This window comes from Pseudorca crassidens, chromosome 3 (genome assembly GCF_039906515.1).
Source record: "Pseudorca crassidens isolate mPseCra1 chromosome 3, mPseCra1.hap1, whole genome shotgun sequence".
In the NCBI taxonomy this organism is placed as follows: Eukaryota; Metazoa; Chordata; class Mammalia; order Artiodactyla; family Delphinidae; genus Pseudorca; species Pseudorca crassidens.
This window is the reverse complement of record NC_090298.1, coordinates 159,053,982-159,075,603: the sequence shown is the minus strand read 5'-3', so window position 1 is coordinate 159,075,603 and position 21,622 is coordinate 159,053,982. Positions and strand designations below refer to the sequence as shown.

The window sequence follows — 21,622 nt, the reverse complement described above, 5'->3', positions numbered from 1 at the left end:
TTTTAATTTCTGGACTCTCTATTCTGTTCCACTTATTTATGTGTCTAGTCTTTGATCAGTATCGCACCATCATGATTACTGTTATTTTATACTATGTGTTGAAAGGGGTCTTGTAAATCCTTCCACTATATTTTTCCTTTTCAGAACAATTTTGGCTACCGTAAGTCCTTTGCATTTTCATGTAGATTTTTTAATCAGCTTATTTCTACAAAAACTCCTCCAGGGACTGTGATTTCTTTGAATTTGTAGATCAATTTGAGGACACAACATCTTAACAATATTGAGTCTTCTACTCCATGAACATTGTATATCTCTCCATTAATTTGGGTATTCTTGGATTTCTTTCATCAGTGTCTTGTTCATCCTAGAAACCATGCACACATTTTGTTAGATTTATACCTGAATATTTCACTTTTTCTGGTACATGAATGAGAGAGAGGGAGGAGGGGTGACGTGGACCCTACGGGTCCCTTGCTTAATTCTCAAGACACATCCAGGCCTGTTCTAGTTGCTGGCTGCTGTGGGGTGTCCGTATCTCTCCTTCTGCTTGAAGATTCAGAGACAACAAGCTCTAAGACATTCGGTCTCCATTGGTTCAATGTGTATGTGTGGCTATGTGACTGTGTGTGTGATTTTGTGTAAGTGTATGTGTGACTGTGTGCACACATGTGTGTGTGTCAGTGTATGCATGTAACTGTGTGTGCAGATACATGCATTGTGTGTGCGTGTGCACACGTGTGTGTGCATGTGTATGTAAGAGTGTGTATGTGACTGCAAGCACACGTGGGTGCGTGTAACTGTGCTTGTGTGTGGCTGTGTGCACACTGTGGGTGTGTATATGTGATTGTGTATGCAATTGTGTGTATGTGTATCTGTGTGCGTATGTGTTTAAGGGTGTAAATGTAAGTGTCTTGAAGTCACTGAACCACTGTGACGGTCTGCACCAGGCTGTGTTCCTGAAAACAACTGCTGTGGAAGGCTCCTGCCCCTGTCCCCAGACCTCAACCGTGCAGTGCAGGCAGGACATTCTGGAGAAATAATGCCTTTGGAAGCAGCCCTGACTAAGGACTTGTGGGTGTATGTTCTCTGCTGTCCCCGAGAGGGACTGAGCCCCAGGTGCCACAGTGTGAGCTTTCTGGCTAAAGTACCCTTTTCCTGCTGCCTTCCCTTCCCAGTCTCACTTCCACAGTGCCCTACTGGCATTTCCTGGGATTATTTCCCAAGGAAACAACTTGCAGTTGAATTCTTGCCTCAGGGTCACCTCCAAATAAAGGATTTGCACTTGAATCTTTGCATGAGGATCTACTTCCAGAGGATGCAAACTAAGACACACATAGGTTCACTCCTCCAATCCCCAAGGGTTTGTTATTATTCCCTTTTTACTGAGGAGGAATGTGAGTCTCAGAGAGGGCAATTTACTTGCCCAAGGTCACACAGCTGGAGAGTGGCAAAGCCTAACGTCGACAAGGAGCCCTCTGATCCCAAGCCAGTGCTTGCTCCTTTCTAGGGAGCCTCTTCCCTGCTAAGGTCAGAGGGAATGAATAGGGGATGTTCATAGCCTGCAAGATTGCTGATGTGTGTACTAGTGCAGCCTAATGCTCATGGCTGGTGCCCATGTCCTCATACTGTCATAAAGTAATGGCAGTTATTCGTGTTGGTGCTGACTCTGAGCCATGGAGTGTCGTTACCACTTTACTCGTTTCAATTCACTTGATTTTCACAACCACCTTGTCGTTACCCTCAATTTTCAGGCAAGAAAACTGAGGTACAGAAAGGTAAAGAGACATGCCCAAATTCACTCATCTGGTCCTGATTTGAACCCTGGCACCTGGAGTCCTTGTTCTTAACCATGATGCCCTCTGGCTTCTCACAATTCGTACGTATTGAGTCCTGCTGCCCATCAGGCATGGTACTATGTATGACACTAAGCATTTTTCCTTTGGAAAATATAATTTGTAATCACATAGATTAGCAATTATAATGAAAAATGCTTTGAAGGCTTCATCTAAGAAAAGGAAACAATTGGTTCCATGTAAACATTTGACAGAACCATTCTTCCTCTTACTCTGCCCTCCCATTCCAGAAAAAGTTTTCAACTTTTTCTGTGCCTACAGAAACATTGACACTCACATAACTGGATTGCTGAGGTGTCCCATCCCTCTGCAGAATGTAAGAGTCGGGTCCTGGCAGAGGCCTCAGATGGGCTACATGAGAGTGGCTTTAAGTAGGGGCCATTTACAATATACAGGCTTTGTAAACAAGACATGTTGCTTGCCATCTAGTTCTACAAAGATTAAGGCATTAGCCATTGTAGTTGCTAATTCAGGACAGACACCAGGGTGAGGTACTCTGTACATTGGGAAAACAGGGTTTTAGATAGATATATTTAGGAAAAATTTTATGAGCCAGAATTCTTGCATCTTCCCGTGCTTTGAAAAGTACTAAAATTATTAACTGAGAAATCTGTTCCTCATGACGACTAGCAGTAACCATCTACCATGATGTATGTTGGATTGCACATCCCCCTTATCTAAAATCACGGACACCTGAGCCAAGGGAAACCATCAAGGCTAGTGTAGCCCCCTGGGGCCTAGCATCAGCTGAGAGCTGACACCACCCCCGGGCCAGGTAGTAGCTGTTCCTGGAACCCAGAGAATTAGCTGAAGGTGGAAGCAGCAGTGGCCTTTGGCAGAGGATGGATGTCTGTCCTCTAATCCCCTCTGATAGCCTGCAGGTGCCTTCCACTGACCAAACATCATCTCCTTCTCTGACTTGGGCTGCAGGTAGGTGGCCAGACTCCTATTGGAACAGGGAAGAACAAACCTGACTCCACAGTGGATCTATTCTAACCTTTGTGCTCTGTTGCCTGTGCTTAGTCATGCTGGCTCTGCACCTTTGTAAACGAATGTTGCCTGTAGCCTGAAATATCCACGATACCCCTTTCTCAAGGCTCTGCCTCCCAGGGTTGACTTTTATGTCTGTAACACTTTTCATTCATACAGAGATAAAGAGTTGCAGGACATAAAATAACATTGGCCTTGTTGGAGGTTTGCAGAAACATTGTGACCAGACCTACAGGGACAGCTGCTAGAACAAAGGATTATACCATCCATTCCGGGGATCTGGCTAGCACCAAGAAGTCTGCAACAACCAGCCACACCCCCCTCCCTTTCAGTATAAAAGAAGCCTGAATTCTAACTCCAGTATGATGGTTCTTTGGGACACTAGTCCACCATCTCCTTGGTCTGCTGGGTTTCAGAATAAAGTCTTTTCCTTGTCCCAGCACCTCGTCTCTCGATTTATTGTCTTATCGTGTGGCAAGCAGTACAAGTTTGGATTCGGTCACATTGTTGTAGCCCCTTTTCTCAGCCTGGGTCAGTGTGAGCTCCACAATGTCCCCACAGATGGGGATTCATGAACCTCCTGTGCACCTGGCCAGTCCCTTTGCTCACTGACTAAGCAGACCCCCGAATGGGGAGCAAAATTCTGTCTCTACCCTTTCAGGCTTTTTCTCTCCTTTGGAGTGATGTTCTTGGGGGCTCCCTCCATTGGTTTTTGGATGAGAACCCTCCTTTGCCCTCCACAGGGATGTTCTCTTTTGAGCCCCACCACAATCCCCTCACTTCTCAGTGGAGGGGGTGGTCAGGCTACTTTTCAGAACTGGCATCACCCAATAGGTCCCATTTAGGGCAACTATCACAGGTCTTCCAGACTTTCCTGAAGTTTTCCTAGTGCCTTATTTTTTCCAAAACCAGCTCATCAGTTTTCCTGGTACCTCTGCCAAAACGTTGGCAGCCCCAGCTTACAGATCTGGCCTGGCTCAATGTGTCTTCAGGGGCTGGTGAGATTTCCTGATCTTTAATATGGTAAGTGAAATACAGCAACTGCTTCCTGCCTGAGGTCTGGCCAGACTTCACCATCAATGTGGTCTCCAGCACGGGTATTTCCTGCCTTCCCCCATGGATAGACAAGGAGGGAAACTGCCCCACTTGCTCTGTTTAATTCATCGCCTTTGAGGAAGGAAGCAAGAATCACACATTTTTAAAGTCCATTTATTTGCTCCACTCTGTGCTGGGTCTTTCCAGTGCTAGCCAGGCTTAAGGGGAGGGAGGTGGGGTGAGCTTTATTCACTCGCTACCCAATTCTCCACATCATTCGGGTTTCTGCTCAAAGGTTGTAACAGAGAAGAACAAACCTAACTCCATATTGGATCTACTCCATTATCTCTATATAACCTCTATGCTCTGTTGCCTGTGCTTGGTCATGCTGGCCCTGCACCTTCATAAAAGAATGTTGTCTGTAGGCTGAGCTATACGTGATAGCCCTTTCTCAAGGCTCTGCTTCCCAGGTCTGACTTTTAAAGGTATAAGGCTTTTCATTCATATAGAGATAAAAAGTTGTGGCACAAAGAATAACATTTGTCTTGTTGGAGGATTACAGGAGCAATGTGACTGGACCTCCTGGAGAGCTGCAAGAACAAAGAATTCCAGCAACCAGTCACACAGACCTTCACCCCACTTTTAGTATAAAAGAAGCCTGAATTCTAACTCAGGTAAGATGGTTCTTTGGGACCCTAGTCCACCAACTTCTTGGTCTGCTGACTTTACAAATAAGGTCACCCTTCCTTACCCCAAGAGTTCATCTCTCAATTCATTAAACTTTTTTGCGTGGAGCAGTACAAGCTTGGACTCAGTCACAAGGCCACCTTCTCAGGGAGGCCTTCCCTGATTGCCCTGTCCAAAACAGTCTCCTTGGTCACTTTCTATTCTGTCTCAGGCTGTTAATTTCCTTCATTACTGCCACTATCTGACCCTGTCTTATTTCCTGATGGCTTCCCCCATCACACATGAGCACCTCAATCCAGAGACCTTGTCTGTCTTGTTCCTCCAATGTCCTGGGTCCAAGCACTCTGCCTGATACAGAGTAGGTGTTCAAGAACAGTTTGTTGTTGAGGAGTGAACTACCTGAGAGATAGAAATCCATCTCTCCATTTACAGAAGAGGACATGAGGCTTAGAGAGGGCAAGTGACTAGCCCGTCACATAACCATCAGGTAGCAGAGCTTGGATTTGAACTCAGTTCTGCTGATCCAGAACTTGATCCTTTCCAACAGCCCAGGAAGGGAAGAGGAAATGCCAGCCAGCAGGCAGCCTGCATGCTTGTTGTAGAGACCTCACGTCGAATCCTGGGATGTATAGTAGGTACACATTATGTAAGCACCTGACACACAGTAAGCATATTTGCATAGAGCACGCAGCACACAGTCGGTGTACTTTACATAGAGTACCTGGCACACAGTAGGTACGCTTTATGTAGAGCACCTGACAAATAGTAGGCACAGTTTATGTGGAGTAGCTGACACACTGAGGGGTGCTTTCTGAGGTGCTTTCTACTCAGCCCAGAGTAGGCACTCTTTGCATATAGTTCTCTTCACAGAATAGGGATACTTTGCGTGGCATACTGCACAGAGTAACACAAGTAAACTTGCCAGCACTTTTCCCTCATTCCATCTTTCTAGGAGCTGTTGATCCCTACCATCTTCCTGCAGAACCCTCCTTGATCCCCCTCTCAGGCTCTCATCTAGCAACCCATTTCCCAGATAGGAAGACAGCCCAGAGAAGGTCGGCACAGCCCACAGTCACAGTGAGGATGCCCACTCAGGATCTCCCAGCTCCGCCCTCCCCTGTCTGGATCCTGTTCTCTCTCAGCCCCTTGCAGCCTTACCCCTCGTGCCTCCAGGTGCCCTCTTCTAGCTGAGGACACTTTATCCCCTGAATCTGACGCAGGTAACCCCCGGCCAGGCTGGGTTCTCTGTTCTTGGTCCCAGCAATCATGTCTCCACTCAGGCCTTGGGCTGCCTGGAGGCAGGACTTGAACTCCTGCCAGGCTGCGTGCCCCAGAGGCCAGAGGCTTCACGTCTCTGAGCTTCCTGATTCTATGACAAGAAATGGTGCAGACACTCTCCTGGCCCACGCATGGAGAGGAGCCCCGGAGATGTTTGCCCTGCTCACCTGGCACCTGAATGTTCATGCTTTTACCTGCTGCACCCTGGCCTTGGAAGGGCAGGGCTGGCTGTGAACTTGGGGTCCAGAGTCACCTTTGCCCACACCCCAACTTGCCAATGTAGGAGGTGCTGAGTCCTGAGGATCCAGTGTCCACACCGTGTGATCCTGAGCTGGTTCACAGGCTTCTCTCAACAACACTGTAACCCCTTCCCTCCACCTTCTATTTGGGCAGCTGCCAGGTGGGGAGGAGGTAAGCAGGCTGCAGGGATTGGCTGGCTTAGCCCGGCCCCTGGAAGCTTCCTCTAGGTCAGGGGCCAGCCAAAGCCTTCCCCAGAGGAGGGGAGAGGAAGTTGCGTGGGACAAGGCACTCCTGACAGAAGGTGCCAGGCTGGGGGTCTAAGGGCTGGGGGTCCTGGCCCCGGGGTGGGGAAGGCCACTGCTCAAGGGAATGAGCTGGCCTGGGAGATGAGTGGATACCAGTGGGTAACTAACACACACACTTTCTGTGTGTGTGTGTGTGTGTGTCTGTCTGTCTGTCTGTCTCTCTCTCTGTCTCTGTGTCTGTCTCTGTCTCTCTGTCTTCCCCTTGATTTCACTGGGTCTCCCTCCCCTCTCCCAGACCTTGTCTGCCTTCTCTGAGCCCTTCTTGCCCTGCCCCCAGCACTCACCATCCCTGCCCCTCACTCCCTCGTTCCTGTCCCTCTATGTGTCTCTGCCTCACAGCTCACCATCATCGGCCCCCGTTCCTTCATCCTCAGGAGCTCACCCTCCACCGCGTCTGCCCTACAGGATGCTGCAGCTGAGCCTGTCCTGGCTGGGACTCGGGCCGGTGACAGCCTCCCCATGGCTACTCCTGCTGCTGGTCGGGGCCTCCTGGCTACTGGCCCGCGTCCTGGCCTGGACCTACACCTCCTACAACAACTCTCGCCGCCTTCAATGTTTCCCGCAGCCCCCAAAACGCAACTGGTTCTTGGGTCACCTGGGCCTGGTGAGTGTGGACAGCAGGATGAGTCCGGAGCATCAGTGTGGGTGGACTTCCTGCAAGGTCAGGAACGGGGCTCAGGGGCTCTAGGACAGCAGAGAAGCCAGGGAGGATGAGAAGCCCCCTTTTTCCTCACTCCTTCATTCCTCTGCTCTGCCATCGAGACCTTCCCCACGTCCTGTCCTTCTATCCCTAGCCTGCTTTGGGGTCCATTTCCTGCCTGTCTTCCACACATGAGGTGCGCTGTCCAGGGTCTGCTCTGCATGTGGCCCACTTCCTTGTGTCTTTTTCTGGGCTACATCTTCCCCACAGGAAATAGCTATCACCTCCCCATTCCCACCTACAGGTGCACAGCTACCCACCCCCTCCCCTCTCCAGGACCCCTCCTTCTAATCTTACTCCCTTCCCCCTGCTCCCGCCAAGATGTCCCAATGGGCGCCTTGACCAATCTGGATAAAGTTGGCCACTCACTTCCTCTTTCAGAAGCCTTCTTACACTTCCGCATCCTCCATGCCTGCCTACCTTGTGCCCCAGACTTTGACCTTTGACTTGGCCCCACTCATCATTAATTAAACAGTTAATTGTCCAATTACTTGTTAACCATCTTTCCAATTTGATGATAGTTCTGGGGAGCAGACACTACAGTGCCCAGTCCAGGACTGGCATACAGTAGGCATGCAAAATAAATGTTTGATGACCAAGGTGAGGAACTTGCCATCACCCCCCTCAGTCAAGGTCAAAGGGATGGGTGTCCTCCTCCTATCTCCCAGACAGCTTTCCTTTCCTGCCTGGGAGGAGAACTACAACTTGGGGCGGGACTTGCTGCAATCACTGTTCATTAAGGCAAAGTTCAGAACGGGGGCATTCCGAAGTTCACCGTGAAGGTGAGATTCACAGTGCTGAGATTCTAGGTGTTGGAATGGTTTCAGGACATCCTGGAAGCAGCAGGAATGTTACAAAGTTGTTGCAGTTCTGCCTTCCCCTCCAAGGGCGTGTCTGTAAGGGGCCGGTCTTGGTCACTTTTCCTTTCTTCAGCCCCTCTTGCTGTGTGACCTTGGCTGAGTCACTCTCCCTCTCTGGACCAATCTCATCTAGTGCTTTGAATCCTCACCTCAAGGTCCTTGGGGAGACAGGAGCAAGTCACAAACGTGCAAATGACTTATGTTTACTTGACTAGAGCACCTGGGGGTATTTGTCAGGTTTGAGTGGGGCATCCTGGGGAGAGGATGCTTCACCAGGAGGCAACCCACACTTCTTCCCCTTTGGGGGCATATGGCCTCAGTTTCTTCATTTGTAAATGGCACAATTGAAAGGCATGTCCATAGCTTGCAGAGAAATAGACGCACAGGATGCACTCTCCGTAGAGTATGGCCAGCAGAGGGGGTTCAGAGGGCAGAATTGCTATATTGATTGATGGGCAGAATTCACGACCGTCCCTGGGGTTGGCCAGGGCTGGAAGGTCCCAGGTCTGCAGACCCTTTACCATGCAAGGAACCAGAGGCCATGTGGACCAGCCAGAATATGAAAGGATGTGGGACTAAAACCCAGTCCACAAGTCCTGAGGCCACCCTGCTACCCACAAACCTCACCACTGGGGATGTCCTCCTGTGGTCGCCCCTGGGGCTGGGACCACTCCCAGGACAAGAAAAATTTGTCTTCTCAAGCCAAGGTCACCCTCCCTGTGGGCAGAGAGCATGTCTTCTCCCTGTGCCCTGGGATACACTCTGGGGACATGAAGAGGCCCCCAGGACCCTCCTGCCCTCAGAGAGAAGGAACAGGAGGAAGCAGAGATTCCCTCCATCTGTGCAGAATCCCACACACTGTCCACTGCAGCGGTTCCTTCTGGGAATTGATGGCCCTTCCCTTCCTTGCAGTACCCCCCCACGGAGCAGGGCTTGAGGGGCTTAACTCAGCTGGTGGCCAACTACCCCCAGGGATACATGATCTGGATGGGCCCTATCACCCCCCTGGTCATTTTCTGCCATCCTGACTTGATCCGGAATGTCGCCAATGCCTCAGGTACCCATGCAGAGCTTGTGGTGGTGGTGCTATGACACACCTGAGGGCTTCCAGCTCCTCCCTGCCAAGCTTCAATGTGGCCCCTAAAGGACGCCGGCCCTTTCTCCCCTCTTCTCTCTCAGCCATCTTCCTCTTTCCTTCAAATATTCACCAGCCCCCATCTCATTGCCTCCTTCCTCCTGTCACTGCCGTCTGCACCCCCACCCTGGTGTTCTGGGTGAAGGACATCCCCAATCTTGAGGACACAGGTCTGGACAGAGAGATCCCTGACCTGGTGTGGTCAGGAATTGGCCAGAGGGAGATGGGCTGTGGCAACCCAGAGGAGAAGCAAGGTTTTCTGCTGGGGCATCCCGGAAGGCTTCCTGGAGGAGGAGTTGCTGGAACTGTGTCTGGATCGATGAGCAGACATTTTTTAAAGCAGAGGGTAAAGTGGTGCAGTGGAAATCCATAGCATCCCAGGCCCCCTGCCAGGCCTGCCCTCAGTCCCACCCATCCCCAGGCCCAGAGCAATGAAGACTCGTGGCTGGTGGAAGATCTGCGCTGCTATTTCCATGACATCCACCTCTCTGGTGGGTCAGTTTCTTTGACTCTATCCTGCAGCTCGACCACTTCTAGTTCAGTGCCCTCCTTCTCCAGTCCCCAGGAATCTCCCTGAGGAGACTCCACCGCACCCTGTCTCCCTTCTCTTGTCCCCTGTTCCTCCCATCCCCAGACAGACCTGGCAAGCAGAGGAATGAACAGGCAGCAACTGACAGAGACCTTGGTTGAAACACCAGGATGCTCAGTGACTCTGGGAAGATCCCTGGCTCTCTCTGGCTGCTGAAGTCTCTTTCAGCTGTTTGTGGTGGAAATGCAACCCTGAATGTTCTAAGGAAAGAAAGCGAATCAATTGATAGTAAAGTCCAAGGAGGGTGTCTTCAGGCCCAGCTGGATCCAGGTCTTAAACGATGTCAGCAGAAATCTGTCTTCGTCTTTCAGTTCTGTGTTTATCTGTGATGGCTTCACTCTCATCATGGTAAAGATGAATGCCAGAAACTCAACCCCCATGGAAAAGTGACCTCATTCACAACATTTCCAGGGAAAGATACAGGATTCCCTTTAATTTCCCTTGCCTGGGTCATGGGACCAATCTCTGTGTCCCTGAGACGCTGAGTGCCCTGAGAAGCATAGGGTCCTCTGAGCTATTGTTTTGGGGCTCAGAGCAGCTGGATGGTTAAGAACTCAGGCCCCGGATTCAGACAGACCTGGGCTGGAGTCTCAGGCTTAGTGTCTGGGAGACTGTTGGCAAGTGACTTCATCATTCAGAGCCTCAGTTTCCGTACCTGGAATATGAGGATGGAAGAGAAGTCAGGTGAACATGGTATTTGGGATCCAAACAGGGAAAAACCCTTTCTATCCTTGCACCTGAGGGACCCCAATTGTCATGTATGGAGAGTGTGGGGAGGGAGCCCAGGAGGAGGCTGAGGACAGACGAGCGGCTGCTGGAGGTGATTCATAGGTTCAGGTCTGGATCCCTTCCTTGCAAGTCCTTCCCTCTGGCAGCCTGGAAGAGTGTGAATTGGGTCATTTTTGTGCCTGTCCAGATTCAGAGCTCGGAGGAAGGTCTCCTGTACACACAGGGCCAGGCCAGCACCTATGGGATATGTGCCGTTGGTGTGTTGGACCCTGGCATGTGGTCACCCACATCTTCCACCCCACCTGCACCAAGCCTGTGCTCTTTGCTCCAGGTAGACACCTCCCTGGCCACAGCTTGCCCACTGCCATGGTCTCTGTGCTGCCTCCAGGTGGGCAGGTGACCAAGGTGCAGACAGAAGGGGCTGTGGCAGAGATGCCACTGCCTCCCTCTCACCCGGACTCCCACCTGCCTGACCTGAGGTCATGTCTGTGCAATGTCTGCTGTATAGCCACGTCTGCTCACGTATGTTTCTACCTGGATTCTGGTTACAGCTGGGGTATGTTATACCTGGTGACACCTTGTGTATGTTTATACCTGAGCTCAAATGGAGATGGTCTCAGTCATGTCTGCGGCTCAGCTGTGGCCAAGGACATCTGAGGCACCTTGGAGTCTTTGATTCTTATGTGAGATGCCATTAGAGATTGTCTGGTTCTCCTGCTGGTCATGTCTGGGCCACATTTGGAGTTTGTCTGAGGTCTGGGACTCAGGGTCACTCTGAGAAATGCCTGAGACCTTATGTGAGTCGTGTCTGATGCAGGTCTTAGAGTACGTCTTGGTCTTGCCTGTTTCAGGTCTGTGATATAAGTGTATTAGGTCCTGTCTGGGGCACACTGAGGTCATGTCAGATTGTCTTCGGGTCCATGGCAGAGCACGTTTTGTCATGTCAGGTTGTGTCGTGCATGTTGGGGCCCTGTCAGATGTCTCAGGAGAGGTCAGAGTGCTGGGGCAGATGTAACGTCCTAGGTCCCTGTAAAGGCGTCTTGTAAAGTGCTGGGCTATGCTTTGGTGTTTATAAGGGGCCATGTCAAGTCATGTTGGGGTATGTTGTGTCATGTTGGGGTGTGTCTAAGCATAAAGAGTTGTGTCTATGGGCTCTGTCTTGACCGTATTCTGTGCTGCAGCCTGGTCTGTTCCACCCTCCCTTCCCCCCTCCTCCCAGTTTCCTGTGCTCTTGGCCCCATTCCTGCTATGCTGGGCTTGGAGGAGGAACGCAGGTTCCTGGCTGGGAGCCTCCACTCCCCACCAAAATCCCTCCCCTCCCCTTCTTCCTGGCCCCTGACGGTCCTCATTCATGTCAGCCACCGTCGCACCCAAGGACGTGCACTTCTACGACTTTCTGAAGCCCTGGCTGGGTGAGTAACTGTGAGTGAAGGGGGTTGGGGACACCCTTGGGGGCCCGGGGGAAGGTGCCGTCCTTGCCCACTCCCCGTGGCTGCCTCGGCTAGGGGACGGGCTCCTGCTGAGTGCCGGTGACAAATGGAGCAGCCACCGTCGCATGCTGACACCCGCCTTCCACTTCAACATCCTGAAGCCCTATATGAAGATTTTCACCAAGAGTGCAGACATCATGCATGTGAGTATCTTGAACTCAGGGTCCCAGCTGGAGTCTTGGGGACAACGGGGACTCAGACACATCTTGTCTGTAATTCTGGCTCTTCTGCGTGGCTTGGGCCATTGTTCTTTCCTTCTGAGCCTCCATTTCCTTGGCTATAAAATGAGTATAATGTGATCCCTGCTTTGCAGGGTGGTAGAGATAGCATAACGGAGCCATGTCCCTGGCACGTGGTAGGTGCTGAGAAGGTCATAGTTTCTATTTTACCTTCACAGAAACCATGGAATCTTGAGGCACGTTTGATGATAACGATGAATATCATGTAGTAGTTATTCCTGAGTCACAAATCACTTCAAAACAATAAGGGTTTAGTATGGACAGCAAGTCTGTGAGTCAGGTGGCTGGTTCCTCTGAATGTGGATGGGGTCACTCACGTATCTATAATCAGCTGTGGGTCAGATAGTGTTGGGCTGCACCCCACAGGCCTGCAGCCTCAAGACTGGAGGAAGAGCTGGAGTCAGTAACAGAGACATCAGTGGTTTAATGGACGGGGGCATCTTACACGTCTGAAGCAAGGTCCTGGGGTGACACCCCACCATGTGTGGCCCACAGCGGGAAGGACATGGCAGCAGTCTTCCTATGGGGGTGGATGGGTGAGAGGTTACCAGTTGTAGGGGAATTGACAACAGGTTGGCTCATAAGTTACCAAGGAAACCAGCAGAGGAGCATACCCCTCACTACCCCTTTGATGAGCTATCATGGTGGAGATGCTTTGATCTAAATATTAGAACAATGACTATCTGGGGCTGGGAGCGAGTATTTAGGCAGTTACTGATTAGGCTCTATGATTAAGAGGGAAGGTCAGCCACGTGAATAGGGTGTAGGTGAAACAAGGACTGGTCAAGCAAGGGATGTACAGAGAACAAGAGGACAACTATCTTGGGCGGCCTGACCATACAGATACGAAGCATTGCTGATCTGGGGTCAGTCCTCTCACATGTTTGGAGCTTGGTTGGCTGCAAGCTGACCTAGGATGACCTCAGCTAGGGCAACTAGACTTCCTTTCATGTGATCCTCTCCCTTCAGAAGACATCTCAGCCTGGTTCAAATGGCAGAGGCAGGGTTTGAAAAGACTGAGAGGAAGCTGCAGTGCCCGTGGGGTCTAGGTTTGGGATGATCACCTCATTATTTTCACCATAGTCTATTGGCCAAAACAAGTCTAAGGCCAGCTCAGAATCGAAGAATGGTGAAGTAGGCTGCACCTCCTAATAGAAGTTACTGAAAAAATACATTGCAAAAGGTTTGGATATATACATGGGAATGGAGTAGTGGACGTAGGATTTTGTGAAGCACCTCAGATTTTTCCATACCTGCAAGCTGACAAGGGAGCTTGTTACTCTTTTGTGGCGTCTGCCAGAAGTCCTGAGACTCCTGGGTCAGAGACAAAGGACAATGTATTACTTTTGGCACAGAAAGCAGCCTGTGCTTCTTGTTGGTTTGCATTCTTCTTCCAAGTCACCAAATACCCTGAGGATGACACAGGTGGGCTTCAATAGATGCCTGCTCGTATAGTATGTTGTATTACAAGGGAAGGAGCCCTAGGTTTAGAGACTATGACTTTTATAGCAATGAAAAGCAAGCCTGGTATTTGTCCAGGGGGAGACATGGAAACAGGAGGGAAGGGGGCAGGGCACAACCTTTAAATGAATGACATAGCCAGAGGACATGACATAAACGGATTAGAACCAAATAGATCCAAGATGGCGGACGAGTCTACTTCCACTAGACCTTGAGCCTCAATATACGCTCATTGTAACACATCAGCTCGCTAAATGACACGCCCACAAGTGCCATGACAGTTCGAAGCCTGACCATAAAGGTCAAAAAGTGAACAGTAGCCCAATTTCTGGAAATCCCCACCCCTTCCCCCAAATAGCTGGAATACTCCTCCCACTCATTAGCCTATGAAATGACCCACCCCTATAAAAACTGACAACCCAATACCCTGGGGCCGCTCTCACCTTCTGAGATGGCTCACACTTTGTCTGTGGAGTGTGCTTCTCCCAAGGTCTCTTGCCTTCTGAGATGGCCCACACTCTGTGGAATGTGTTTCTCCCTAAATAAATCCTCTTCTTACCGATCACTTTGTCTCTCACTGAATTCTTTCTGCAATGAGACATCAAGAACCTGAGCTTCATTAAGTCCTGAGACCAAGCGTGTGATTTCAGTTAAAAGACCATGGGTTCAATCTGGGTTACAAGGTTTCAACATGACCTAACTCCTCAAGGTTGTTTGCTACAAACACAACTCTGAGAAATAGCCCAGGTAAAGAACATCAGAGTCTTGCAATTTTTTGGCATACCCAGCAAAAATGTGCAGGGGTACTCAGGACCCATGGAGGACTACCTCTCTCAACATAGGGGACATTTTCCTAATCAACTTATAACAATGAAGATGATGGAAGCTAACATTTGTTGAGCACTTACTTTACGCAATAAGTTGACCAAGGGTACAAAGAGTATAGCGGGCAGAGCCAGGATTTAAAAACCCAGATCTCCTGACTCTCAGCCATGGTAACTTCATGCCCTAATAGTAACAGCTTTCACACCTACCCAGGTCTGGTCCTCCCTGGGGTTGTGTGCCTGGGCCCAGGAGTCAGAATCTGGGGGAGTGCATCTTGGTGTTTAGGGGTTAGGGAGGGGTCAGGGGAGTCAGTTCCCAGCCACAGCTCTGTCCCCTTCTTTGTCCAGGCCAAGTGGCAGCACCTGGTCACAGAGGGCCACACCCATCTGGACATGTTTGAACACATCAGCCTCATGACCCTGGACAGTCTGCAGAAATGCGTCTTCAGTTTCGACAGCAATTGCCAGGAGTGAGTCTCAGCCCAGGGCCCGGGAATATGAGCCATAGACCCAAGGGAGTAGATGGGGGAGGGAGGACTGACCAGGGAAATCAGAAGGGCCTTCCTGGAGGAGGTGGGTCAGAGCTGGACATTGAAGGACAGGGAAAGGGAAAGCAAAGGAGCTAACCTTTCAGGTAGGTAGAACTGTTTGATAAAGGCCAGGAGGGTAGGATGAGCAAAGTGTGTGCAACAGTGAGGAGACACCATGGAAATAAGTTTGGAGGAGTGGGCAGGGTTATATCTTAAGGACATTCTGAAGTCAGACATAGAGGATATGAACTTTACCTGAAGTTTCCTGGAAGCCAGGGAATGTGTTTGAGCAGATGAAGTTCTTGGTTAAATTTGAGCTTGGAAATCTGACTCAATAGAAGACCAACTGTCATGTAGACACTGAATGTTGTTGATATTGGATGTAAGGAGAATAGGGAAGGGCTGTTCCATTGACCAGCTAGCAGAGGATAAGTTCTGAGCCGTGTGGACAGTTTGGGGAAGGAGAAGGGGCAGGTACTGGCTGAGAGACAGAGGGGAGAAGCATGATATCTAAGCTGTGCTCTGGGTGCCTGGGGCATGGAGGCAGCTCACAGAGATGGGATGTAGAAGAGAAGAGTCTGGGGAGTCTCATGTCCTGGCTCCACCCCACACTGTGTCTGTGGGCCATCTGTTCTTGGAGACTCAGTTTCCTGAAGGGAGGTAGCTCTCGGCTTCTGGGTTTCAGGTGTTTTATGTTGTTGGCTTCCTTCATGCTCTCATCCTGCAGGAAGCCCAGTGAATATATCGCTGCCATCTTGGAGCTCAGTGCCCTAGTGGCAAAGCGGCACCAGCAGATCTTCCTGAACGTAGACCTCCTGTACTACCTCACCCCCGACGGGCGGTGCTTCCGCAGGGCCTGCCGCCTGGTGCACAACTTCACAGATGTTGTCATCCAGGAGCGGCGGCGTACCCTCCCCAGTCAGGGTATTGATGACTTCCTCAAGGCCAAGGCTAAGTCCAAGACCTTGGACTTCATTGATGTGCTCCTGCTGACCAAGGTAGGCTCCTCTGGTATCTGAGCAGAAGTATGAGAATGGACCTCGATTTGATCAAAGAGCTTGGACGGGATGCAGAGGGTACTGGGGAGCCATGTGAGGTGCTTGAGGGAGGGATGGGTCAGGGATAAGTTTTAGAGATGAGTGTGTGGAATCCCCCTGCAGGGGATGGCTGAGTCTGAAACTGTGAAGTCCTGAGATTTTACTCTACTTACAAGCTAATAAGTTAGTCTACCACAGAGGCAGACTGTATATATACATGTATGTATATATACAAAACTCTGGATCAGAGCAGCCCATTTATGGCTTATAGCAGTAACAGTAGCCAGAGTAGAATTGTAGCTATGGTTCCCCATTCCTAAATTTCTCTGAGGGCTCCAAAATGTTTTACCTATACATGCAGCCATGCTTGCATTGCAGGATAAGTACCTCCAGGTTTTGAACTTTAGAATTTATGCAGGACATCTGCCCCTTCTTCCTTACCAGGGGGAAGGAGAGGGGGAGAGAGAGAGAGAAGGAAAGGGAACAGGAGGGGAGGGGAGGGGAGGGCAGAGGAGAGAAGAGAAGAGAAGGGAAGAGAAGGGAAGAGAAGGGAAGAGAAGAGATTGTTCTTGAACTTGAACAAATCCTCGTGGGAGAGAAGGCAAAGTCTATAGATTCTACAGGTTTATAACCCGTTCCTTATTCCCAGGAGAGATAAGGAATCCCTGGATTTACTATGCTAACATATGAGCAAATGGCTTTGGGGCCATGCTCAAGCTATAGCTTCCAAGTCAAGTTGCCACTCAATCATCCTGTAACCCAGGTTGCATCATGTAGAGACATGAAAATATTTATAGATCATTGATTCCTTTCACCAGGGACAATACAGGAGGCAAAGAGGTCAAGAGGAGGCCTGTGGGGTGGGCCCTCGTGTGATAGCAAGCAAACGAGGTCTAGGAGTTCAGGGTGGGCTTGGGTTTCTGGATGGATAATGGAGGTTGAGATTGTCTCAGTTTAGGCTCAGGGGCCCTCAGTGATTCTGGAGATCTTGCTTTCTCTCCAGGATGAAGATGGGAAGGGATTATCAGACGAAGATATCCGAGCTGAAGCTGACACCTTCATGTTTGAGGGTGAGGGTCCCAGTGTGAGACTACAGACGGGAAGGGGTCTCTCCCCCACCAAGGAACTTGGCGAGTGGACCCTAGATCACCCCATCACGCCCCATCCTCCCCATGGGCCTTACTGTGAGGGTGCTGTCCGCCTTCTGGTGCTGAAGTAGCTCAGAGACCCAAGCTTTTCTGATGCCCCTCAGGCCATGATACCACAGCCAGCGGCCTCTCCTGGGTCCTGTACAACCTTGCAAAGCACCCAGAATACCAGGAGCGCTGCCGGCAGGAGGTGCAAGAACTCCTGAGGGACCGTGAGCCTAAGGAGATTGAATGGTGAGTGCAAGTCCTCCTGGTCTTTTTCTGAGCCCCTCACATTGGCCTTGCACCCTGGCTGGGGAAGATGGGAAATCTTTTTGTTGATTCTGTCATTATTGCTTAGTGCGAGTAGGATAAGATCCTGGAGGCAGGGTCTAGTACCCAGTATGTATAACAGGGGAAAGTTTGCAGGCTCTTGGGACAGAACGACCTGGATTTCTGAGAGAATTAGTGACAATGTGTGAGGGCTGATGATGCCACTTAGCACATATTCAGTAAGTGAACTTCCTCTCCACTCCCTTACTTTTCTCTCTGAATCACATGTTTTCAAACATCTTCATCCCTGAGTGTTTTCTGATCTCCTGTCCCCTAATTCTTCATATTATTTAGTCCAGGATTCACAGGGAATACCTGAGGACTAAAGTCATTCAACTCCTGTCCAGGAACAAATGCATCTTCATCCATCCAGTTCCCATTTAGGAAACACTGCCAAACTGCCTTCTATCCCCAATTCTATGCCATTTCCAACTCTTTCCAGCCCCATTCTGTGTCCTGGAGACTCAGGAAGGACCCAGACCCAGTCTTTGCCTTCCAGGAGCTCCCAGCCTGGTGAGGAATAGCCCCAGGTCAGGACACTCCCAGTGTACATGGGCAGTGCTGGCATTTAGAGTAAGAGAGGCAAAGTCGAGGGTGGAAAAAAGTGCCTCAGCTGAGACCCTGAAAGATGATCAGTAGATATCTGGATGCATTTGAGATGCAGTTAGGTCAAAGAGACAGCCGGGCAAAAATGAAGTGATGTGGGGAAGGGGAGAAAGAGACAGAGAAAGAGAGACAGAGAGAGAGAAATGAGTGAGGGAGGAGGTTTAAATGAACATATGATTGGCTTGTGGAAAACAGATTACATCATAATATTAACACACACTACCCCAGAGTGTGGAATGAATACCCATTTTTGTATATTCAAATAATCTTTAGGTTTTTAATAGAGTTTAAAATTTTAGTATAGAGATCTTATGCAGCTTTTGCTAAATTAACCCTTAGATACTCTGGTTGCTATGGTGAATCATCTAGTCTGTCTGTATTGAGAAATATTTATAAGTTCATTTGGAATACATTCACATTTCTTGTTAATTTTAATCCAGATATTTTATATCATCATCATCATTTCTTTCATCATCTATTCTTTCTAATACAAAAACTAATAATTTATGGATATAAATTTCTTGTGCAGTGAACGTAGTAAATGCTAAATATGGAGTCCCATATCAATAGGAAAAATAAAGATCATTTAATAAAAACTTGGAACAACTGGAGAGCTACCTGGAAAAAAGTGAATTCAACCTGCTCTTATGTCATAAGAAAATAACATCTACATGAATCAAATATTTAAAATAAAAACTAAAGGAGTCTTAAAGGCTCTAGAGGAAACCATGGGAAATTATTTTATAGCTCCAGAGGAGGAAAGGCCCTGTTTTGGACACTGGGCCCAAGAGATGTACAAGAAGAGATTGTTATGCTGTTACATGAAAAAGATACAGAGCAGTGTGTATAGTACATAGTATGCTACTATATATATATTTTTTTAATGCAAAAAAGTACCTCTGGAAGGATACATATAAAATAATCACTAGGCAAACTGTGAGGAGGGGAAATGAGGGCTCTTGGGCCATGGGGGTGGTGTTTTGTAGTTTTCCAATTTTGAACTAGTTAACTGTATCAACTATTAAGAATTTAAAACACCACACAAAATGAAGGGGACTAAAGAAAAAGAATTCAGTCCCCTTACTGAATCTTATCTTCGATGCTTATAAAAGCTTTCCAGTGAATTCTCTCGTTTTCTAAGTATAAAATCATTATCTGCCGAAAATGACGTATTTACCCCACATTTCAAATGGCATTGCTCTCCTTTTTCCTTTGTCTAACTGCATTAGCTAGTATCTCTAATGCTGTAATAAATAAGAGTCAACAGTGAATCCGATCTTTTGTTTCTTACTCATTTGCCTTTTGATTTTGCTATCTTGCCGTAAAGAATATTTTATTTTTATAAGAATTTGTAAACGTTTTTATGGTTGGTTTTCGATGTTTTGCTTAGAAAAACTTCTAAAAATATCTCACTAAATTTTGTCTGGTTCTTCTGTGATATTGCTTTTCTTTCTAAGAACCATTTTATTCAGGTATGATGGACAAAGAAAAAACTGTACCTATCTAATGTATACAACTTAATGTGCTTGGAGATATTTGATCCATCTGCAATTTTGTTATAGGGAGAGAGGATCTCATGGGACAGCAGGAGGGCTGGGGTTGGGGGAGGCGATGTCTCTGTTTTTGCTCCCTGGATAATTGTCATGGGGATTCCTTAGGGACGATCTGGCCCAGTTGCCCTTCCTGACCATGTGCATCAAGGAGAGTCTGCGGTTGCACCCTCCAGTCACAGTCATCTCCCGCCGCTGTACCCAGGACACTGTGCTCCCAGATGGACGGGTCATCCCCAAAGGTGCCCACGATGACTAGGGGAGGAGGTTCCTGGTCAGAAAGAGGGGCCCAGTCAGGTGGCATGGACCTAGTTCTGACTGGTCCCTCCTCTCCCACAGGTGTTATCTGCCTCATCAGTATTTTCGGGACCCATCACAACCCATCGGTGTGGCCAGACCCTGAGGTGCTGCCTCCCCTACCCCCCACCTCCCTCATCCTAGCCCACTCCCCTCGGGGGCCCTAGAGGAGGGCACAGGGTTCTGGCTTAGTAAATCAGACATCACCTCCCCCCCATTATAGAAACATCTGCCAAGTAGCCCTGTCTTGCGTTGCCCCCAGGTCTATGACCCTTTCCGCTTTGACCCAGAAAACATCAAGGGGAGGTCACCTCTGGCTTTTATTCCCTTCTCCGCGGGGCCCAGGTGAGGACGGGGCATCTGAGGTGGGAATGGAGTGGTGGGCGCAGGGGTCTGGGACTGAAATTCCAGCCTTGATTTTGGGGGCCAGGAAGAGGGAAAATTTAAGATGTTCAGAGTTTCCCTCCGCTCCATTGGACGTTATGGGTAAGGGTCTGGGGAATGGTGGTGGGCCCGAGGAGGGGTCCGAGGTGTGTTGAGAGCCCTGTTCCCCTGTCTGCTGATCGGAGTTCAGGACTTGGAGTGTGAGCTAAGCTCTGGGGATATGTAAACCCACGTGGGGGTTCCAGGCACGGTTAGCCTCCTTCTCCATCCCTGTTGGTGGGGATGGGGGTTGTGGGCCAGATACCCGGTGCGGTGGGGCCCGGATGAGGGTTCCAGGCGCAGTCAGAGCTCCCGCTCTCGCCCACAGGAACTGCATTGGGCAGTCATTCGCCATGACAGAGATGAAGGTGGTCCTGGCGCTCACGCTGCTGCGCTTCCGTGTGCTGCCGGACAAGGAGGAGCCACGCAGGAAGCCGGAGCTGATCATGCGCGCGGAGGGCGGACTTTGGTTGCGTGTGGAGCCGCTGAGTGCAAGTCAGCAGTGACCCGCCACCGTCTGGCCTGCGATCCACCCTGACCCTAGACACCTCACTTTGCAGATTCCTAGGAATAAAACTGTGCTGCCATGTCTGCCCCAGTCTCATTGAGAGGGGGGCTTGGGGCCTGGGGGGATCCAGGTGGGTCTGAGAGGCTATGAACCTGGGGAGGCGGGGGAAGGGGGTGGGGAGGGGGTGGATATTGATGTGGTAGCTTGAGCTCCATCTTGGATCACAAGGTCAAGGATACTCTTTAGGGAAGGTGGAGCAGAGAGCTAGATGCCGTCAGGTTCAGATGACGCTGGATCCACCACTCCCTCCTATAGTGGTCACCATCCCAGTCTGCCATTTATTTACTAGCTGCTTGGCTTGGGGAAAATCATGTCTCTCTCTAAGCCTCAGTGCCTTTATTACATAATAGTAGCCTCCTTATTGCGGGTTGTGGAGATTTATAAGCAAGCATTAGCAAAATGACTGACTCAGTATCTGGTAAGCATCAGTACTCAATAAGGGTTCATTTCTTCCCTTCTTTTTGCATCACTTTCTCAAATTTAAAATGTTTTAAAGTTATAAAAGTTATATTTAAGTTTTGGGACGTGCGGAAACCTGCCGTTGAAGGTAACTGTCATTAGAAGATTCAGTAAATTCAAAATCTCCATAGTTACATCTGTTACATAGTTACAGTGGGCTTTGATGTGAAGCTGGTCCGAAGCTAGGAACCGAAAAAAAATTTTTTCCCTCGGAGAGGCATGACCCAGGACTTTATTTTCATCTAGGAAGTGGAGGTCAAGAGGGTCCACAATAGTG

The 21,622-nt window shown here is 49.4% G+C and overlaps 1 protein-coding gene across 4 annotated transcripts; it reads left to right on the top strand.

Moving 5' to 3' along the window:
• Positions 1 to 6,293: 6,293 nt before the first annotated feature.
• LOC137222197 (cytochrome P450 4F2-like) lies at positions 6,294 to 20,903 on the top strand. 4 transcript variants are annotated; one of them, XM_067733059.1, is made up of 13 exons: positions 6,300 to 6,384; positions 6,763 to 6,992; positions 8,861 to 9,005; positions 11,760 to 11,813; positions 11,907 to 12,034; positions 14,764 to 14,885; positions 15,673 to 15,943; positions 16,986 to 17,052; positions 17,235 to 17,364; positions 19,707 to 19,840; positions 19,938 to 20,002; positions 20,158 to 20,240; positions 20,647 to 20,903. In XM_067733059.1, exons 2-13 carry the CDS (start codon positions 6,795 to 6,797, stop codon positions 20,822 to 20,824), a joined length of 1,575 nt encoding a protein of 524 aa, XP_067589160.1. In that variant the 5' UTR covers positions 6,300 to 6,384; positions 6,763 to 6,794; the 3' UTR covers positions 20,825 to 20,903. The 4 variants fall into 4 exon arrangements, with proteins under 4 accessions (XP_067589162.1, XP_067589160.1, XP_067589163.1 ...); XM_067733060.1 differs by having other exon boundaries at positions 6,330 to 6,384; positions 6,794 to 6,992; XM_067733061.1 differs by lacking the exon at positions 8,861 to 9,005 and having other exon boundaries at positions 6,294 to 6,384.
• Positions 20,904 to 21,622: the final 719 nt, after the last annotated feature.